The sequence below is a fragment of the Arachis hypogaea genome, chromosome 6, assembly GCF_003086295.3.
Source record: "Arachis hypogaea cultivar Tifrunner chromosome 6, arahy.Tifrunner.gnm2.J5K5, whole genome shotgun sequence".
Lineage (NCBI taxonomy): Eukaryota > Viridiplantae > Streptophyta > Magnoliopsida > Fabales > Fabaceae > Arachis > Arachis hypogaea.
The window spans coordinates 100,065,923-100,087,028 of NC_092041.1; the positions used below are offsets into that span (position 1 = coordinate 100,065,923).

The 21,106-nt window shown below is 29.8% G+C and overlaps 1 protein-coding gene across 14 annotated transcripts; it reads left to right on the forward strand.

The window, feature by feature from the left end:
* Positions 1 to 5,347: 5,347 nt before the first annotated feature.
* LOC112697136 (uncharacterized) lies at positions 5,348 to 10,409 on the forward strand. Of its 14 annotated transcripts, none has more exons than XM_072197394.1 (12): positions 5,348 to 5,679; positions 5,989 to 6,049; positions 6,737 to 6,913; positions 7,250 to 7,362; positions 7,481 to 7,552; positions 7,660 to 7,719; positions 7,811 to 7,902; positions 8,110 to 8,226; positions 8,805 to 8,844; positions 9,043 to 9,202; positions 9,325 to 9,629; positions 10,012 to 10,409. In XM_072197394.1, exons 3-8 carry the CDS (start codon positions 6,911 to 6,913, stop codon positions 8,136 to 8,138), a joined length of 369 nt encoding a protein of 122 aa, XP_072053495.1. In that variant the 5' UTR covers positions 5,348 to 5,679; positions 5,989 to 6,049; positions 6,737 to 6,910; the 3' UTR covers positions 8,139 to 8,226; positions 8,805 to 8,844; positions 9,043 to 9,202; positions 9,325 to 9,629; positions 10,012 to 10,409. The 14 variants fall into 14 exon arrangements, with proteins under 14 accessions (XP_072053495.1, XP_072053494.1, XP_072053498.1 ...); XM_072197393.1 differs by having other exon boundaries at positions 9,101 to 9,202; XM_072197390.1 differs by having other exon boundaries at positions 5,384 to 5,679; positions 6,643 to 6,913.
* Positions 10,410 to 21,106: the final 10,697 nt, after the last annotated feature.

Genomic DNA, 21,106 nt, shown 5'->3' on the forward strand with positions numbered 1-21,106 from the left:
ATATAGATAGTAAATAGGATATATTTTGTTTGACTGTTGTAATTAACACTATTTTGTTTGACTTGTTTAAAAAATCAAATAATGTATATATGTGAATATTAATGTAAATGTTATTAGAAATTTAATGTTAATGTATATATTTGATTCAATATGGATTAGTCCTTGACAGTGAATGAAATCAAGGTATTTATCAAACATTAAGGGCCCAAAATAACAAATGAACCGAAATTAATATACAGGGTGAACAAAAAAAGTGCATATATCAAAAATAGCAGAGAGATAATTTTAAAAAAATGTTGCTATCAGTATTCAATTTTAGAAAACTCCTGAACTCTTTGGAATAATTTTTGTAGAACTTTCCGCCTTCTTCTAGTGTCTTGAAAATCATCCCGACCTTTGGGACAAATTGTTCATCCACAACACACCTGATCTGCAAAATGAACCGAACATGTTATTATTGTGAAACAATTGTATAGTACTAAATGAATGGAATATTATCCATTATATAAATTCAAATTCAAACAGTTTTCTGCATAATGAACCGAACACATCATTATGGTGAAACAATTGTATAGTACCAAATGAATGGATCATTATCCATTATATAAAATCAAATTCAAACAGCTTTCTATAATGAACTGAACATGTTATTAAGGTGAAACAATTGTATAGTACTAAATGAACGGAATATTATCCATTATATAAAATCAAATTCAAATAGCTTTCTACAGAATGAACCGAACACGTTATTATGATGAAACAATTGTATAGTACTAAATGAACAAAAAATTATCCATTATATAAATTCAAAACACCTGTGTCTACAATTGAGAGATTATCAATTCAATTCAATTCAATTCAATTTAACAATTGCATTCCATTCAATTCGATTAAAAAAATTAAACCTCGTCCACTTTATTCGTTTCAAAAGAATAATCCAAAACGCTCTCATTCAACTGATTTTAAGTTGAATCATTCATTGTTTTGATAGAATATTGGAATCTGAAAATGAAGAAGATAAATCTACAAAATCGAAGAAGAGAAAGAAGAAGAATAGGAAGAAGAAGGACGAGCAGCAGAGAAGAACAACGAGCTGAAGAGAAGAAAAAAGAAGAACGACGAGCAACAGAGATTATAGATCCGAAAATTACAATGCAAATCGGTAATGTTGAAGAAGAAGAAGAAGAAGAAGAATGTTTACGTTGAAGAAGATTTTTACGTAAATCTGTTACGTTGATAGGAGGGAGAGGGGGTGCGCGTATATTTCACGTAACTTTGGGAGAGAAGGGAGGCACGTTAAAGAAAAAGTGCTTGGATGACTTGAATAGGTTTTTTATATGTATTTGAAGCATTACTTTTTTTTATTATTGCTAAATATTTTCAAAAAAAATATTAAATAAGTAGTGAAAAATTTGTGGCTAAAAAATATGTCCGTCCCATTTTTGTCATGGATAAAGTGTGACAAAAGCAAAAATTTTGTTGTGCATCATTTCATTATGTCACGAAACAAAGTGCGTCCAAATCTGTAAAATTTGTGGCTAACAAAAGGTTTCCACAAGTGTTAAAATAGTGGCTAATTGAGCAAAAAACGTGGCTAATTAAAAACGTGTCACCCTTTTTAGCCATGTATACTCATTCGTTACAAAAGTATCATCGTCACAGTTATTTTAGAGTTTAGCCATAGTTTTTCCATGACTAAATCTCTTGTTTCTTGTGGTGTAATTTTAGTATTTTCATAATGAGTTTTGTTACCAAACCTTTAGGGACACTTGTTAAGATGTTTAATTAAAAAAAAAGGAAAACCAAAAATTGTTGAAAAGCAAAAAATTCGAAGTTTTCACTACTCTATGTCAATTTTAGATGAGAATGGCATGGGGTGTTGGGTAATTATGATTAAGAAGATGACAAAATTTTAATTGTATTTTGGTTTCAAGACATTATTAGATCGCTTTTTTTAGAGAGATATTTGTCTCCATATTTAGTTGCTATAGGATTAATGACAATACTCTCTCAGGATACAATGAAATTTATGAATTTCTTAATTAACAATAATAAAAAATTCTTAATTCTCTTGAACAAAAAAATCTCTCAATAATTAAAATACACACTTAATTAGTGTATTTTAAATAGTGGACAAAGGTATATTTATATACATTGTAGACAGTAATTATAATTTTTCACATACATAAATTGTTGTGACTCTTCTATTGTCAATAGGTATAATATTTCAAACATAAAAGTTTTAATTCACCCTCTTATTTATTGTACGTAGCACTAAATCATATACCTTAGTACTCCAATTGTTAAATAACTTGTTATTACCCATTAAACCTTGAAACTAGTGGTCTACTAGAATAAGGTTGGGTTTTCATCATTTAACAATAATAGATTTTAATTATATTTTAGCAGCAGTTTCTTTGATTTTATCCCTTGACAAACCTTTAGTCAAAGAGTCTGCTAAATTTTCTTTGATCTTACATAAATAATGGTAATTATACCATCATCTATTAGTTGCCTCACAAACTCATATCTCAAACTTATATGTCTAGACTTTTCAATATAAACCTTATTATATAGTCGAGACATAGTTAATTCACTATCACAGAAGATTGAAATGACTGTCGTCTGTTGTAGCCACAGCTTTATATCATATAACAAATTTCTTAACCATTTTGCTTCTTTACCTGTGGGTGATAAAGCTACAAACTCAGCCTCCATAGTAAAATGTGTAATACATGTTTGTTTCTTTAAGACCCAATTTATTACTCCACCACCTAGGGTGAAAATTCATCATGAAGTGAATTTGTTATTACTAAGATTTGTAATCTAATTTAGGTCGAAATAACTTTCTAAAACTGCTGGATAATCACTATCATATAATTCCAAGTTTATGGTTTTCTTGAGATAACCAAAAACTGTTGTAATAGCTTTTCCAATGTTGATTGCTAGGTTTTTCTGTAAACCTTGATAATTTGTACATAGCAAATGCTATATGAGGTCCGGTACAATACATTGTATACATTAAATTTTTTATAGCACTAGCATATTCTAATTGTGCTATAGGTCTATTTATGTTTTCTTCTAATTTAAAATTAAGATCATATGGTGTATTGGATTCTTTAATTGTGAGATGATTAAACTTTTTCAATACATGTTTGATATAATGAGATAGACTTAAAGTAAAGCCAACTTCATTCTTATGCACCTTTATGTCTAATATTGTATCAACTTCATTCAAATCCTTCATCTTGAATTTAGAAGTTATACTCCTTCATTACACGAATTCCTTCTAAATTTTTTTGATGATTAACATATCATCAGCATATAGACAAATAATTACTCTATAATCTTTAGTAAATTTTGAGTAAATACATTTATCCGTACTATTACGTGAGAATCCATTTAATAACACCATTGAATCAAACTTCTCATGCCATTATTTAGACGATTGTTTTACGCCATACAAAGACTTAATTAATTTACAAACTTTTTTTTATTTTCGGGTAGCACATAGCCTTCCATTGCTCCATATAAATTTCTTCATTAAGATATCCATTTAGAAAAGTTGTTTTAACATCCATTTGATGTATATGAAGTTTGTGAATGGATGCTAATGCTATAAGAGTCCTAATAGAAGTCATCCTTGTCACAAGTGCGTAGGTATCAAAATAGTCTAAACTTTCTTGTTGTCTACACCCCTTGGCTACTAACCTTGCTATATGGGTTTGTAATAAATCATCAGTGTTATACTTTTTTCTAAAAATACCCACTTACATCCTATAGGTTTTGATCTTGAGACCCAAGTATTATTTGATAATATTAAGTCCATTTTATTATTTGTTGCTTCTTTCTAAAAAGTAGAATCCCTTGAAGTCATAGCCTCTTTGAATGCTTGAGGATCACCTTCTATGTTCATTACAATAGGAATCTTGTTTGTCACAAAAATTTTAGTTCCTTCTACCAAAAAGGTGATAGTTTGAGAAGAAATAAAATATGGACCAAAGTTTTTTTCTTTTCTCACTCGCAAACTCTTCCTTGGTTCAATCAATCCTTTGTCGCTTAGACGTTTATTATTTGATTATTTATTTCTTGTGAAATATTAGTATCATTTTAGGATATTCTGAACTAGAAGTTGACTCATTCAAAAATTTATTTCAATAAATTCTACATCTCTTGATTTAACAACTACATCATACACTAAGGCTAATATTCTATATGCTTTAAAATTTTGAGCATATCCTATGAAAGTTCCTTTTATGACTCTTTGGCCCTAATTTGGTTCTCTTTTGATCAAGAACTCGATAAAAGGCTAAACACCCTCATACTTTCAGATAATTCAAATTAGGTTTTCTTTCTTTTCAAATTTCATAAGGATATGACATAATGTCAATAATGCTTCACCCCACAAATTGTAAGATAATTTTACATTTACTAACATTGAATTAACCATATCCACTAAGGTACGATTTTTTCTTTCTACCAAACCATTTTGTTGCGGAAGATTCATGCACAATACTATGTAATTCGCAAAAGTTATCAAATTCATTAGAAAAATATTCTCCACCTCGATCACTACGAAGAACTTTTATTTTCTTATTATACATACTTTCTACTTCCATTTTATATTTCTTAAACATTTCAAAAGCTTCATCTTTATTTCTAAGCAAATATATATATAAATAAATCTAGAACAATCATTAATAAAAGTTATAAAATATATTTTTTCTCCTCTAATAATATTGCTATTTAATTCACAAATATCACTATGAATCAATTCTAATAAATGTGTATTTTTTTTAAATTTAGAAAAATATTTTTTAGTAATTTTGAATTATATGCAAATGTCACATTTCTTATTAAAATCCTTGTTACTAAAATCTATATATATATATATATATAATTGATTTATAATTTAAGTGTGCTAATCTACTATGCCAAAAATCACAAGAATCAATAATATACAAAGAAATATTCACTTTATTAATACTAAGTCTTCAGTACAATATCCTTTTTCTATGAATACATCATTCTTGAGTAAGATCACTTTATCGAATTCCATTACAATTTATATCCTTTCTCACTACTAGAAAATTAGTTATTACAAACGGATATTTCCGACGGATTTTATCCCACGGAAATACAGACAGAATTTCAGAGAGATTTTTTTGTTGGAAAACAAAAAAAATGAATTAGCATAAATTACAGACGGAAAATAAAATCCGTCGATAATTCTGTCGGTAAAATTAATTTATTTTCGTAGGAAATAGTTACAGACGGAAAATTCGTCTGTAATTAAATAGACAAAATGCTACATTTTATTAAATTATTACAGACAGAAAATCTGTCTGTAATTTAAACTTTTCCGTCGAAAATATTAGAATAAGGAGGTAGGTTCCCGAAACTTCCAATGGTTCATTTCACTTTTTCACGTTTTCCTTACTCCCTGCCTTCTCTCTCCGTTGAAGATGTGACGTCCTCCGCTATCACCGCCGTCGCGGCTCACGTCACACGAGCTCCCTCCGTCGCCCTCATCGCGTTTGCTCCCTTCGTTGCCATCGTCGTACGACCTCTCTCCGCCGTGCTCTTGTCTTACGAGCTCCTTCCGCGCCGCTCTCGTCGCTGCTTCTTCTCTCCTCGCCGGAGGTTTGTCATCATCTCTTCTCATCGCCGTTAGTTCAGGTAGGCATCCGCCTCCTTCTCGTCCATATCCCTAACCCCTTCCATTGTGATTCTATTCTGATTTCATTATCCCTAGCCCTAGCCCTGTCCCTTCCCTGTTGCTGCTGCTAATTTCATAGAAAAAATAAAAATAATACTAATTAACTTCATTCATTTTTTAATTTGTTGAGATATTGAGATCTGTTCTTAATTAACTTAAAATTACTGTTAAGTTTCTACAAATCTGTTGAGATATTGAGATATTGAGATCTGCAATAGTTGGTGCTGTCCGCTCTAGCTACTTACATGCGTTGTTTGATGTCTTTGCAGAAGTAAACCTTCTGCAGAAAGTTTCGGCTATTGTTCATGGAAACTTGAAGCTCTCCGAGAGGTAATTCTTGATAAGGAACCATGCTTTTTAACCCTCCTTTCTTATTTGATTCTACACTTAAATGTCAAAGGAACAGAAATTGAACAAGTCCTTTCAGGAGGAGCTTAAAATATTAAAGTTGGATAGAGACAAAGTGAGTTTATATTATATATATTTTGTCATTGTAACTGAAGCATTCTTTTGCTCACCGTGAGATAAAATGAATCATTCTGTTTGTAGTTATACTATGGGGAGGTCATAATTTAAAATTAGATAGAGCTATTAATTGAGATAAAACAACTATACATGGCATTTCACTGTGCTGTACAGTTGGAGATTTCTTCTGTATTTGATACTTTTATCATTGTTTTATTGCTGAGTGCTGACAATGATTTAGCTCACTATAAAGTTGTAAAATAATCTCTTAGAAGTTCATCATAAATTGTTCTTTCTTACACTCTAAAGTCTTATATTGCAATAGGACTACTGACAAGGATCACACTGATTTACTTGCAATCTTCTCTAATGCCATGGGTGTTTATTAGTTTTTTGTTAGCTAAACTCATCATATTATTGCATGGAAGACATCTATGGATTATTCTTTTCCTGGTCAGGTGATAATGGCATGGCAGGTTAAATTCAGGCTTTGAAAGTAAAAAATTGTGCTGGAATTATGGGTTATGAAACAAGGATCTCATCTTTTGATAGGTTGTTGGTATTCAAGGGCATAATCCTAGTGGGCATTGCTTAGTTGCATCTAAATTGGTAGATTCTATACTACCTACCTCTGTTGCTGATGATAAGGATTTGAATCCAGCAAAGAAGCTTGCTATTGATAAAAGTCAACCAATTGATATTACTTCTAAAAAGACAGAGTTGTCCATGGTATTTACTCTACTCGTTTCTTAGTCATTGGCTCTGTTATAAAATTATATTATGCACTAGGTTCCATTTTTGGTATTTTGGTAAAATTTTATAGAATTTTACTATCATTTCTTTTTTAACAATGACAAATTACTAACATTTTAATTAGCCAAGCCAAAGTATGGTTATAAGGCAGTCATGTGAAGCAAAACCTTGTAGCTATTTATTTACTTGCATTTTGACGCATATTATAGATTTTAAAAGATCTCATGTTCTTTTTAAAAATAATTTTGTGATAATATGAAGAATATTTATGTCAATAATTTGTATTATACACATGCTCTTGGTGCGTAACAGATTATTGCAGCAGGCCCTTTTACAACAACAGACAATTTATTTTTTGAGCCCCTTGTAGAATTTAGTGGCGAGATACCGAATTCTTTGGGAGGCCTCAAGAACCTGAATTATTTGTAAGTTACTTATGTTACAGATTCTAACTGTTCAAAGTATTGTGTTTGATACTTATTTCTATTCGGACTTATGAAATTTGGTTTCTTACTCCATTTAATGTGTTCTTGTTGGTGCTAGGCGGTTGAATAATAACAGCCTTACAGGACCGTGTCCTCAGTCTTTAAGCAACATAGAAGGTTTAACACTTGTGTAGGTCTTTGTTACCTTGGCATTAATGTTATCTTTTCCTTATAAAACTAATGATTTCTAGGTATAAAATTGAATACTAACTGTAATGAATTGAAAAATATATGTAGAGACCTCTCCTACAATAATCTGAGTGGTTCCTTGCCAAGAATACCAGCAAGAACATTAAAGTAAGATCATCTAACGTTTCTAGTTAAATGTTGACTTTAGCTCTTTTATTGATGCATGAATAGATAAATGATATTAGCTTATACCTTTCAGTTTAGTGCTTCAAACAAATCAAGAGCTTGATCATGATGAAAAGCTAAGTTTCCGACATCAGATGGGTCCACCTGTGGCCAATTCTCCACCTGGTAGGTTTCTAAGCTATTGAATATCCTTAATGATGTTGGTATCTCTGGCTACCACCGCTTTAATTTACACTATTGATTGTTATTATTATTACTTTTATTATTTAAGCTTTTTGTACTTATTATTTTTTACTCCTCTGTTGCTCTGTTTCGGACTCACTCATCACTATCATTGTTGATTACTAGTGTCTGTGTGTGCTTAATTAATAGATAGGATGATAGTCGTCTATAGAGATTAGAGGATCATTGGTGCAAACTGAAAAGTGATAGATGGCGAGGTCATTTAAAAAGTGCATGATGCTTTGTTGTACCGGCAAGATTTTCTTGGTATGCTACTTAATTATTATTACTCTTGAAGTCTTGAACACGTTCTATTTTTCAGCTTCCAAAATCATACTATCATATCATATATTAGCTTCTGCATAATATATACTAATTGATTGAAACAATGATCCTTCTTGTGTGCTTAATAATCCTCTTGTAGTACAATACAACTAACTAGGGTAGGTTTCAACTAGTTTGCCTCTATATGTATATATTCCTAATTTACAATACTAATTGAACCACTAAATTAAACCCACTATTGATATAATAAAGTTCAATTATTATTAAACTAAGTATGTAATTATTTATGTTAGTCAGTCCCAACATTAAACTAAGTATGCAAACCCAGCATTCTACGTGTGCATGCAATTTAAATTATTTTGTATTATTCAATATATAGTAGGATTTTCTTTCAATTTATCATTTTATTAATATTCACATGGAAAGGTTAGCTAATTGTTGTAATCAAGTTTTTGATTTCTCAAAATATCCTCAAGAAAAATGCAATTCTGTTACGCATACTTATTATATGGTATATACTTCTGATTTTATGTTTACATTAATGCTTATTTTTGTTCAAGTGGCATAGGGAGTCAAGAGACTACAAGTGTGGATCTGAAGGTGAATCAATTTATATTTGTATGAAGAATTTATTTTCTGTGTCCAAAGTTTTGGATAAATCTTCCTTTCTCTTCCCATCTCCCCCCTCCCTCTTTTCTCTTTCTTCAAATTAAGCTGGATCTCTCAGTTTTTTGAATTGGCCAAGCCACTAACCCACATTATGTAGTCAAATAAGATAAACTTGTTTGTGATATATAGGACCGCAAAAGGCATTTACACTTTCCATTTACCCACTTTAGTTCTGTTGATGGTGTAGAGCTTTATCAACATTGTACCCTGATCCTGAAAATCTGAAGCAACACTCTCCCCAAAAAGGCAAAAACGTGTTATCCTACAGCATTGACCGTTTTATGCGCTGGTGGGTTGGCAATTTTAGCATGTTCTAATCCTCTCTTTTTGATTATTTCAGTTTCTTTTAGCTACTGATAGCACATATTGTTGAAACTCTAATTTTCCCTTCTTTTCTCTCTTGCTTTCCAGCATTTCTTTTGCAGATACCATCAATTGCTTCAATTCCGGTTCCTAGTTCCAATTGCTATACTTTCGATAATTCTAGTCGTATTGTTGATTTTGTATCCTTCACTTCTCACAATCAAGAACATTTGTTCTTTGATTGGGCTTTGCATTTTATTTGATTGAACTCAAGGTTTGGTTTTATTGGTGTTTCGCTGACAACTTGCCAGATCTAACTTGTCAACTTTTTCTATTTCTTTCAGCCTATGATGCCACCTTATGCAGCACTTTATTCACCTGGAGGGGTTTATACTCATCCTGCCATTCCTATTGTAAGTCTAGCTACTTTCATGCAATTTATTTCATGGTTTATGAAAAATTGGAGCTTATCTTGTTCATTGCCCATGAATGTTTGGCTTCTACTGTAATGATATCAATCAATAGTTCACAATAGGATAAGAGAAACTAATATACTGAAATGTCAAATGTGTTTCCTTTGATCCTGTTTGTGTACCTAGATAATTCAAATATTTATATTTATTTATTTTATTATCATAAAAGCTTTTCAATCATTGGTTAAGCTTCATTTTTTCATTGCTAATTGCTATTTGCTCAGCCAGCTAATCTTGATATGGTTTGTTATTTTGCATATTATTAATTTAAAGATATCAATTTTCATTTTGTTGATCACTTATCTGAGTTTATTAATGATAGGGTCTATGTTCTTACTCTGGGCATTTTTATTGAGGAACAAAAAGACAAAGTTTTCTTGTGAGAAAAGTAGTGATGAAGAAGAAGAAACAGCAGCAGAAAGAGCAAGTGAAGTGAATTTTGCTGATGAGATAAGTGGAATTAACACAGGACCTCCTTCACCAACTTCATCTATTAATTATTAGAAGCAAAAATTGTTCAAATAAGTTAGAAAATTGAATAGGAGTTGCTTGCAATATAGGTCTTTTAATTTACTAGTATGAGAAAAATCATTTAGAGTCCTTTGGATACTCATTAACAACTTTTAATTTACTCAATAGACTTTGTTGATGTATGTTTGTTGATGTATCAATACACTTTGTTTATATTTTGAATTATATTGACTTGCTTGTTTATAATAATTTTCTTTTAATTTGATAATACGGTAAATTTGTTTATTTTTTGAAATATTATAAATATTTGAATACAAATCAGATAAAAATTTGTATTAAATTTATATTTATTTTGTATGAAAATAAGTTTATTTTCTAATTAGAAAAATAAAAAAATCTATTTTACCTTACAGACGGATTTTCTGTCTGTAATCAGAGTGTAAGATGATTTTCTGAAGTTCAAATTACAGACGGAAAATCTGTCGGAAAATCCGTCTGTAATTACAGACGGAAAATCTGTCAAAAAATCTGTCTGTAATTACAGACGGAAAATTCTTCTGAAAATCCGTCTGTAATTACAGACGGAAAATCCGTCTGAAAATCTGTCTGTAATTACAGACAGAAAATCTGTCGGAAAATTCGTCTGTAATTACAGACGAAAAATCCGTCGGAAAGTTCGTCACCTTCGAGAAATGGATGCAGAATTTATAGAGGGAAAATCCGTCGGTAACTGGTAAAAATCCGTCTGTAATTTTCCGACGGAAAAAAAATCCGTCGGTAAATAATTTCCGACGGGGCTTTTACAGAGGGACAAAATCCGTCGATAGTTTCGTCGGTAACCAAAAATTCGTCTGTAATAAAGACTAAATTCGTCTGTAAATCTGTCTGTATTAATCCATTTTCTAGTTGTGTCTTACACAAAAGACTAACAGAAACTAATTTTTTTTTTCAAATCCAGAATATGAAGTACATTATTAAACTTCATTTATTTTCATATGTAAAATTTAATTCCACAGTTCCTTGACCACAAACTTTGGCTGTGTTGTTATTGCTCATCAAGACATTTCTCTTGTTCACTTTTTTATATATTTTAAATTGGTTGTGATCATTGCAAACGTGAACAATAGTCCCAAAATCTAATCACCATTTAAGTGATTTTTCTTATGTTGTCATGGTGAATTATGTAACTATACCAATATGTATATTTTATACTTTTTCTGTAACTATAGCAATTAGATCCTTTCTTCTACTAAGTTGGTCTTTGGTACTTCCTTTTTCAGAAATCTACATTCTTTGATGTAATGTGCTTTCTTGTTACAATGATAACACTCTCTTTGTCTTTTCATGTTTTGTTTTGAATCTTTTGAAAACTTTCTTTTTTTTTTCTTATTGATTTTGTCTTCACCAATATGATTCACTTTAGAATTTTGAGAGATATACACATCATCACGTTTTTTAGTTTCTTCCTATATACGTATATGCCTTAGTAATTTTTCAATTGTTAAGACATCACTGTTGGGAATAAGACACCATTCCCCCTGAGAAAATATTTTTGACAGAGAAATAAAATAGATACAATAACAACACAAGAATTTAACGTGGAAACTCCAATTATCGGAGAAAAAACCACGACCGTTGTCAAATGACAACCAAAGAATATCACTATGTGAAAATTGTTACAACACATAGACTTCTTTCTCTCACCGGCACCCCAGTACACCCACACTCTCTCAAAGCAAATATCTAACTACACCTCACAACACTCTTTAATCAAAGAGTACAGAGGAAAAGAAAAATCAGATACAAGCTTAAAGTGTTTTCGACTGGTGCAAAAACAAATGGAGAACTTAGCCTCATATTTATAGCCTAGGCCACCCACTCCATTTGTCATCCTAAGCAATGTGGGACTAATTCAACCAAATCCTAACAATCTCCACCTTGATTGAAATAGTCACACATCTTCAGCTTCCATTGTCAACACCGACAATTCTTTGCTGCCATTGTCTATACCGACAATCATAGTTCAGAGAACAATCATACTCCACCATGAAAGTATACTCACTTGGAATTAGACCACTCCAAGCATTTTGCCTTGGTACAGATCGAAACCTTGCTGAAAATTCATGGTGCAACTTCCAAATTGGCTTTTCCTGGAAGTTCTTCAGCCATCGACCTAACTCCGCCACACACCTTGCATCTCAACGCCAACCAATGCCCGTGTGCAATTGTGGACCCGATTGCCACAACTTATCCTTATCCATGGCAGTGCGGTAATACCATGAGGATACTTCTTGTCTTTTAGAGAACATCATATTCTCTCACAGAGAGAGCAACCAGAGATCTTCTCCTTCAACGCCTTGTACAAACCTGATTGTATCATCACATCCTTGACTTGTATTTGCCACAAGCCAAAATTGATTCTTCCATCAAATTTCTCTATTTCAAGCTTCACAGCACTTGAATACCCTGACATTGTTGCAACCGTATACTGGAATAGTATAACTCAACTGTAGACCGTGTACTAGGAAGGGTCCCCAGGAAAGAGAGGTGGGTCACAATGGACACACTTAAATACCAGGTCTTTTCTTAGCCAGAACCTTTCCAAACTGCACTCTCACAGTGTCACACTGCCTTCCAGCAACAACAACAGCAACCAAAGATCAACCTCAAGCTACAGGACAAAATTCTTTTTTGATGTGGAAGGTCAGACTAGGCTGCAACTACAGAGCATACTAAGAATAAATCCCACCGAACCTGGCTCTGATACCACTTGTTGGGAATAAGACACCATTCCCCCCTGAGAAAACACATTTGACAGAGAAATAAAATAGATACAATAACAACACAAGAATTTAACGTGGAAACTCCAATTATCGGAGAAAAAACCACGGCCGTTGTCAAATGACAACCAGAGAATATCACTATGTGAAAATTGTTACAACACATAGACTTCTTTCTCTCACCGGCACCCCAGTACACCCACACTCTCTCAAAGCAAATATCTAACTACACCTCACAACACTCTCTAATCAAAGAGTACAGAGGAAAAGAAAAATCAGATACAAGCTTAAAGTGTTTCCGACTGGTGCAAAAACAAATGGAGAACTTAGCCTCATATTTATAGCCTAGGCCACCCACTCCATTTGCCATCCTAAGCAATGTGGGACTAATTCAACCAAATCCTAACAATCACCAATATGTAAAAGTTTCTTCATATAACCATTCTAAGATGATAACAATTTTGAAATAATTACTCTAACTTGTAATGATTCAGGGATTACCAGTTGTAGATCACGAAGTCTATTTACAAGGATTTATATTCATGAATTTGATCTATAATAGGCATAATATCATTCATAATAAATTCAAAATATTTCATCATAATAAACTTATCTGTTCTTTGTCGTTCAGTATTTTACTTTTCTTGAAAAGACTTCCAAATTTCCAATGATGATTGAATTGACATATAGAGATCATAGAGTCGAGTAGATAAGGTATTGAAAATGTGATCTCGACATGCAAAAGTATCTTTATCACGTTTCTTCTTTAATTGTGTAATCTTTTTTTTCTTTCGGTGTGACATTTTCAGCAGCATCAGCAATTGGTATAGTTTTTGGGTCAATCACATAAGTAAGATTGAGAACCGAAAGAAAAAACATCATTTTGTCCTTCCAACGGTTGAAGTTCGTTCTATTGAAGCGATCTAACTTGAGAAATTCTTTATTCATGACCTTGAATGTGGTATTTTGATCTTGAGTCATCTTCAATAATATTTCTCTAAAATTGTTGGGTAATTATGATTAAGAAGATGACAAAATTTTAATTGTGTTTTGGTTTTAACATATGATTAGATCGCTTTTTTAGAGAGATATTTATTCCCGCACTTAGTTGTTATAGGATTGATGACAATATTCTTGTAGGATATAATGAAACTTATGAATTTTTTAATTAAGAATAATAAAAAATCTCAACTCTCTTAAACAAAAAAATCTCTCAATAGTTAAAATACACATTTTAGTGTATTTTAAATAGTGATTGAGGATATATTCATATACATTGCACACAACAATTATAATTTTTTACATATATAAATTGTTGTGACTCTTCTATTATTAATAGGTACAATATTTTAAACTTACATTATTTTTAAAGAGTTATATTCTTTTGGTCAAAAATATAATGTTTTAAATATATACTATTTTTAAAGGATTGTGTCTCTTTAGTCAAATAGTACTATATATCTTTATTATAATTGACAATATATAAACGGTTGGCAACTATTTATTAATAATAATATTAATATTATTAATTAATTAAATTTATAAATACCTTTTATGGGTCAAGGATTAAAATTAAAATTACCTTCATCTATATGTAGGAGTTTACTTAAAATATAATTTTCTTGTGACTACTTAATTAAAATATAATTGACATCCAAGTATTGCACCATTCTACGACCTCCACTCTTAATCTAAAAGGATGATTTGGAGTGACTACACTAGTTTCAACCAAATCAATTGAAAAAAAAAAAAAGAGAGAAAAGCTCTCATGTACGTCTTGGATAGGGGGTGTCATTATCATAATGCAATAATTATTATTCTAGTTAATAATTAATAAATAGAAATACTATGGTGTATGTGTGCTCTTCTGCCACCTGTCACCTGCCACCTGCCACCGTGGGCTTCTCGGAGCCCTGTACCCTCCGGAAGTGGTCGTCAATAGTGAATCAATGATCCATCCACATACACATAATAATACTACTTAATTAATGATAATTGTCCTTATGGAAAAGTACGTACAAGTAAACTGTTTGAATTCTCTGTTGCAAAAAATGGGTCTCACCCGCTACAGATATCACATCATAAAAAAAAAAAATCATAAAATATATATATATATATATATATATATATATATATATATATATATATATATATATATAAATTAAAAAAACGCACACATACATATACCGATAGATCAAAAAATTTTAAGTGATAAGTCAAATATATATTACATAAAAATAATAAAAAATTTAATAAACGCAAACAAATGTATTAAAAATTTAAATTTTTTTGTATTTTTAATTAAAAAATTTTAATTTATAATTTTAATATATGCCGTAAAGATATAAAATAGCTAAATTTTTTTATAAATTAAACACATGTAATAATAATAATAAACGTGAAGTTAATTAAGATAGTAAACAAATTATCATCTAATTAAGAGGTTTTTTTAATCCAATCTTCAAAATAGTAAAACATATTTTTTATGCATTATATATAATGAAAGGAGGTATTATAGAAAAAAAAACACCAAACTCCTAATATTCTCATTGCATATTTTATAAATTATTTAAGAATTATTAAATCATTTAATAAAAGAAAAGAGCGAATTTGATTTCAAATAATAATAAAAATAGTAAAATTAGATAGATAAAGTATAAAACATTTTATTATTTCAACTAATTTATAAATAATTTTTATTTCAATCTATATTTGAGAATTAATAATCAAAATAGATATGTGATTTATTAATAAATATTAAAATTAAGTAAAAAAAATTAAAAAATAAAAATTTTTGATAGAATTTTAAGAATTCTTAACCCTAAAATCTTTTATGTTAAATCATTAAAAAAAATTACCTAAGGACATAAACATACTTAAATTTATGAATATAATTAAAAGAGTTTAATTTTTGTAGTTTTTTTTTTATCTTTCTCAACTAAAATTTATCAAATTCTTATTTTAGGCTGAAAAATAATTCTCAGGTGAGACAAGAGTTACAAAATAAGTTTAGTATATTGAGACCAAAATCTTAGAATTAGTTCCAATAAACTTTAAAAGCCCAAATAAAATAGAATAGTATTAGTTTTATCTCATTAGACCTAAAAGGATAAGTAATCATGACTTATTTTTATTATTATTTAAACCAATAGTTAGACCACCTTATATAAGTCACAATATAAATACTTAATATGATTATACTTATTTATATATAGAATAAAGTAATAATTAAGTCCTTAAAAATTTTGATTTTGGACTAATTAGTCTTTAAGAAAAATATAAATTTAATCTTTTATATTAATAAATGATAAACATATTATGTTTTTTTAGTAATTCATCACATAAAATTTAACAGTAATGTATATATATACCATTAATTACTATGACGTATCTATTTATAAAAAATCGTCATGTAAATAATAATATTTAAAATAAAACTTTAGCATTAAAAATTCATAGCCAAATTTAAACATCATGGCTAAGAAGTTTTGTTGATTATTAATCCATTTTCAAAAATAAAACTTTTTTAATTTAATTAATTTCTAATGAGCAATAACTAAGTAACGATATTTGTATCAAATTAGAAGATTTGGTTTTAAAGAGAACAAACCCTAAAGAGGTAAGGAGAACTACCATTGAACATCAGCAGAAACATAATTATGGAGATGAACCTGAATTTAAAATTATGGACATAATTAAAGAAACTAACAGACTATCATCAAGATTATGTTAATATATACCATTAACCTGAACTTTAACATTACGTTAATTTATACAATTGTATCAATAATTAATAAAATTATTTTAGAAAAATTAATTCAGAAAAAGAATTAACAAAAATTAGAGAAATTAACTCAAAAAATCAGAATAAAAAAAACAATGTAGGAAAAAAAAGATTAAAGAAGCAGTGAAAGAGTGTTTATTGAGAAAGAGAAGACGACCGAATAGAGAGACTTTCGCAAGGAAGTGATGGGTGAGCAGAGGCGTTTGTGCTTTGCGATGAGAGAGACAGCAAGAAGAGACATCCATGATGACAAAGACAAAACGCTACCTTCTGGCAATGCGACGTGAAGAGAAGAGCAGACTTTCGAGTGGCAACTGATGAGGTTTATTCGAGGAGAATAGTAGACCTTGGTGGTTGTCACTGTCGGGTGGTAGGGGCTGATGGTGAAGGCGTGGTTTTGCTGATGATAGGGTTGGGATTTGGGAGAGAGAAGGGAGAGGGAGGTGTTCTGTATTTTTGCTCATTTTGGTTTTTTTTTTTTTTTTTGTTAGAACGACGTCATATTGATAGTGAAGATCGAATAAGAACTTTCAAAAACTGGATCGATTGATGGTGAAGATCGAACAAGAACTTTCCAAAACCGGATTGATTTAGTTGGTTTACCAGTTAATCGTCAATTCATCCAATTTTTTTAATAAATTTTTTGTAGTATAATTTTAAAAGTCAACTAAATCAACTAGATGATCAAGTCTTGATTAATTCAGTCGAACCGATCAAACTGATCCAATTTTCAGAACCTGATACAAATATTAATATTTTTTAATAACACTATGAAAATTCTTTATTTTGTAATGAACATAGATATTATAACTTTTACTATTTTATTTGTGTAGTATTATTTTAATCAATAGACATGACACAAAAGTATTTAATTAATAAATGTATATTGAATTTTATTTAGAGATAATCTTAGGATTAGTATTAAATTTATAGTCTAATTAAAAAATTATGCTATAATTATGAATATGATGTAATGTAATAGCATAAATATGTATGATGTAATTAAAAATTCTAATTTTTCTTTTGATCTTAATTATAAGAATTTATATTCTATTATCTCTAAATTTTTATCTAATTCTTTTTATTCTTTAATACAATATCGTATTATTAGATAATTGTATTCTAGAAAAAAATATAATTGGACATAAATTAAAAAAAATATATGATAAAATTATGGCAAATAATCGGCAACAATTTTTGTAGGATTTGCAAAATCGTACAATGCCAGCTCCACAAACCCGAAGAGATGCCACCCAACCATTTTAAGCCATTGGAACTATAGTTTGCTCAATTCATCATCCCATAAGAGACGTGCTTCATTAACTCTTTTTGTCTTTTTAGGCATCATTTCAGGGATCCTTTAGTGATTTTAAGGATTGCTAGCAAACAAAAATAAATGGTAAACTATCAAAAGTACACTCAAATAATTTTATTATTTATAAAAATATATTTAAATTTTGTTATCGATAAAAATACACTTAAATAATTTTAAAATGCGCTAAAATGATCTAATACTAAATATATATTTTTTAAAAATACTTTAAATATTAAATTTTGATATATTTTTTGCAAGTAAGATTTAAAAAATAATATATTATTATTTTTAAAATTTGATTTTTTTAAAGTATATATTATTTTGTGATTTTCAAAAAATATTATCGGTTGTCGATTAAAAAATCACAAAAAATATATACTTAGAAAAAATTACCAAATTTTAAAAATAATAATATCTCATTTTTCTAATCATGTTTATAAAAAATCGCATTAAAATTTAGTTTCAAAGATATTTTTTAAAAAATATATATTTATTGTTAAATAATTTTATCATGTTTTAAATTGTTTGAGAATATTTTGTAGATAACAAATTTACGTATATTTTTATTAATAATAAAATTATTTGAATATATTTTTGATAATGTACCCAAAACAAATAGTTTTTGTAAAACCGAACCGTACTTGAAAATTGAAATAGCATACTTCCAATTAAAAACTTAGAAAACTTATCGAATTGTAACTTAGAAATCTTTTTTGAATAACAATATCTTAACTTTAATTTCAAAAAAAAAAAAACATATGAATGCATAATGCACTAAAACAATTTGCCCGAGAATAAAGTCGACCTACAAGTATTTTTGTTTATTTATTTAAGAGTTTAATTAAGGATTTTTTTCTAAAATAAAATAAAATTTTTTTTCTAAAACCCTATTATAATAATTTTTTTATTTTATTTCAGAAAAAAAATTCTTTAATTAATAAGTATTTTTATAAGTGTCTAAATATGCTTGTTAATATATTAATTAAATGTGAAAAGTTATTGCCAAAAGACTTAAAATGTTAAGTTTTCAAAATATTTATTATAAAAATAATTTATAAAAGATATTAACATTTTCAATCATAATTAGCCTGAATAAGTGTATTTAGTAAAAATTATTTTTTTAAAAAAAAGTTGAAAAGATTTAAAAATAGTATTTAAAGGCTGGATCGGAGTATAAATTAATGGAAAATTTGGAATCTTATCATCATTCAATAAGACAAAATAATATAAAGAGTTAAATAATATTATAAAGCATTTTATGAAGCAAACTTATAAGAATCAGGGTCGGAAACAAGATTCAAATTTGAGAAGGAAAAATTAATTTTACAATAAAAAAAATTAGAATAACAATTTTAAAGAAACTAAACCAAAATTTATATATAATTTATAAAAAAAAATTAAAATTTAGAGAGGTCATTGTCCCTTTGGTACAGGAGAGGCTCCATCCTTTAATTTCTTAAAATATATAATCCAATTTACGTTTAACATTTATACATCCAACTTTTTTTATGGATTAATTACCTAAATATTTATTTTCATGATTTCTCCATATTTATGCTTGATGCTAAGAAAATAGTAAAATACTACATGCTAAAGAGCTACTGAAAAATAGCGTGTACCACACAAGCATACTACAGCATCCATAATCGGTCCTAAATACAACAACCAATTAATATCTTACTATTTTTAGTCTACTTGATCTGATAGACCTGTCACTTTAGCAAGATGGATGGAATTTCTTTATTTAGTTTAGATGCTTAAAATTCATTTACTCCTATATAGAAGAGAAAACAATTAAATCGTGACGTCAACTAATGGCTCAGTTTTTTTAATATTGGACGGGTGGATGAGTTGTGCAGGGATATGGAATATGGTGGTGTTAGACAATGGTGTGGGGCAGCTTTTTCTGAGCCATGGCAGGGAGAGTCGGACCGAGCGATTGCCTTGCGCAGGAGAAAAAGTTGAACTTGTAGGTAGTAATCGTAGGGTCCAATTCCTTAAGGGACCAAATTTAAGTTTTTTTATTTTGTGTATGAAAGTGGAATCGGAGGGTACGTTTAGTGTTTTTTTTTTTTTTATTCATGGACTCGTTGGGTCCGTTTGCTGGCAGATAATTTTTTTTTTTTATCATGGGAGTCGTTGGGTCCGTTTTCTGGCAGAAATTTTTTTTTGTTTTTATGGAGTCGTTGGGTCCGTTTTGTTGCACACAAAAAATTTTTTTAATAGGATTTGGAGGGTCCGATTTGAGTATATATATATATGTGTGTGTGTGTTTTGGAAACTCGGATGCACTCCTCATATCTGATTCCTCTTCGTTGTTCTGCGTCTTCTTCCTCCCCCTGTTTCTCTTCTACTTCTCCTTGCGTCTCTGTTATTTCATTTGAACTCCAAGAGTAAATGAGAGTTCACTAGATATTTATGTATGAGAGTATGAAAAATGGTTGATAGAGTTACACTTAGTGTATATTATTTTGGTCAGATTCTATTACAAACATCTGAAGGAGTGAGATTTAGTTGTGAGAAGCCGTTAGATATTGTTATTCCGTTCACAATCTCATTTGAGGAGCTAAAAGGTGTGATTTGTGAGAAGATAGGTTTTCAGATATCCAAAAAAATATCATGTATGGTATACAGATATCCCATACCGGTATTTGGTGGTTTCGTGCAGTATCAAACCAAGTATGTAACCGACGAAGCGAGTATGCAGGAGATGTTTTCAATGTATTTTGAAAGTCGCGGTCAGATATCGGTGATAGAGTTGTACGTCGAATTCGAACAATCTGAAGCGGACCGAAATATTGAAGGGGAAGAATACGATAGTGACAGTGAGGAAGAGTTTGAAAGCAATTACGAAGCTGTTGCTCCAGAAGGAGAAGAAGATCAAGGTGACGGGGTGGTGGCTCCAAATGTGGGAGACGTTGCAAATGCACTTGCAAACGAAGATCCCTTTGAGGAGCCGTCCTTCATGCGGGTTCTGGACTTGGAAGCCATGCATGCGCCGAAGTTTCCGGAATATATGAGTGCCGGTACGTATTAACATATAAATATAGAAAGTAGTAGACTTTGG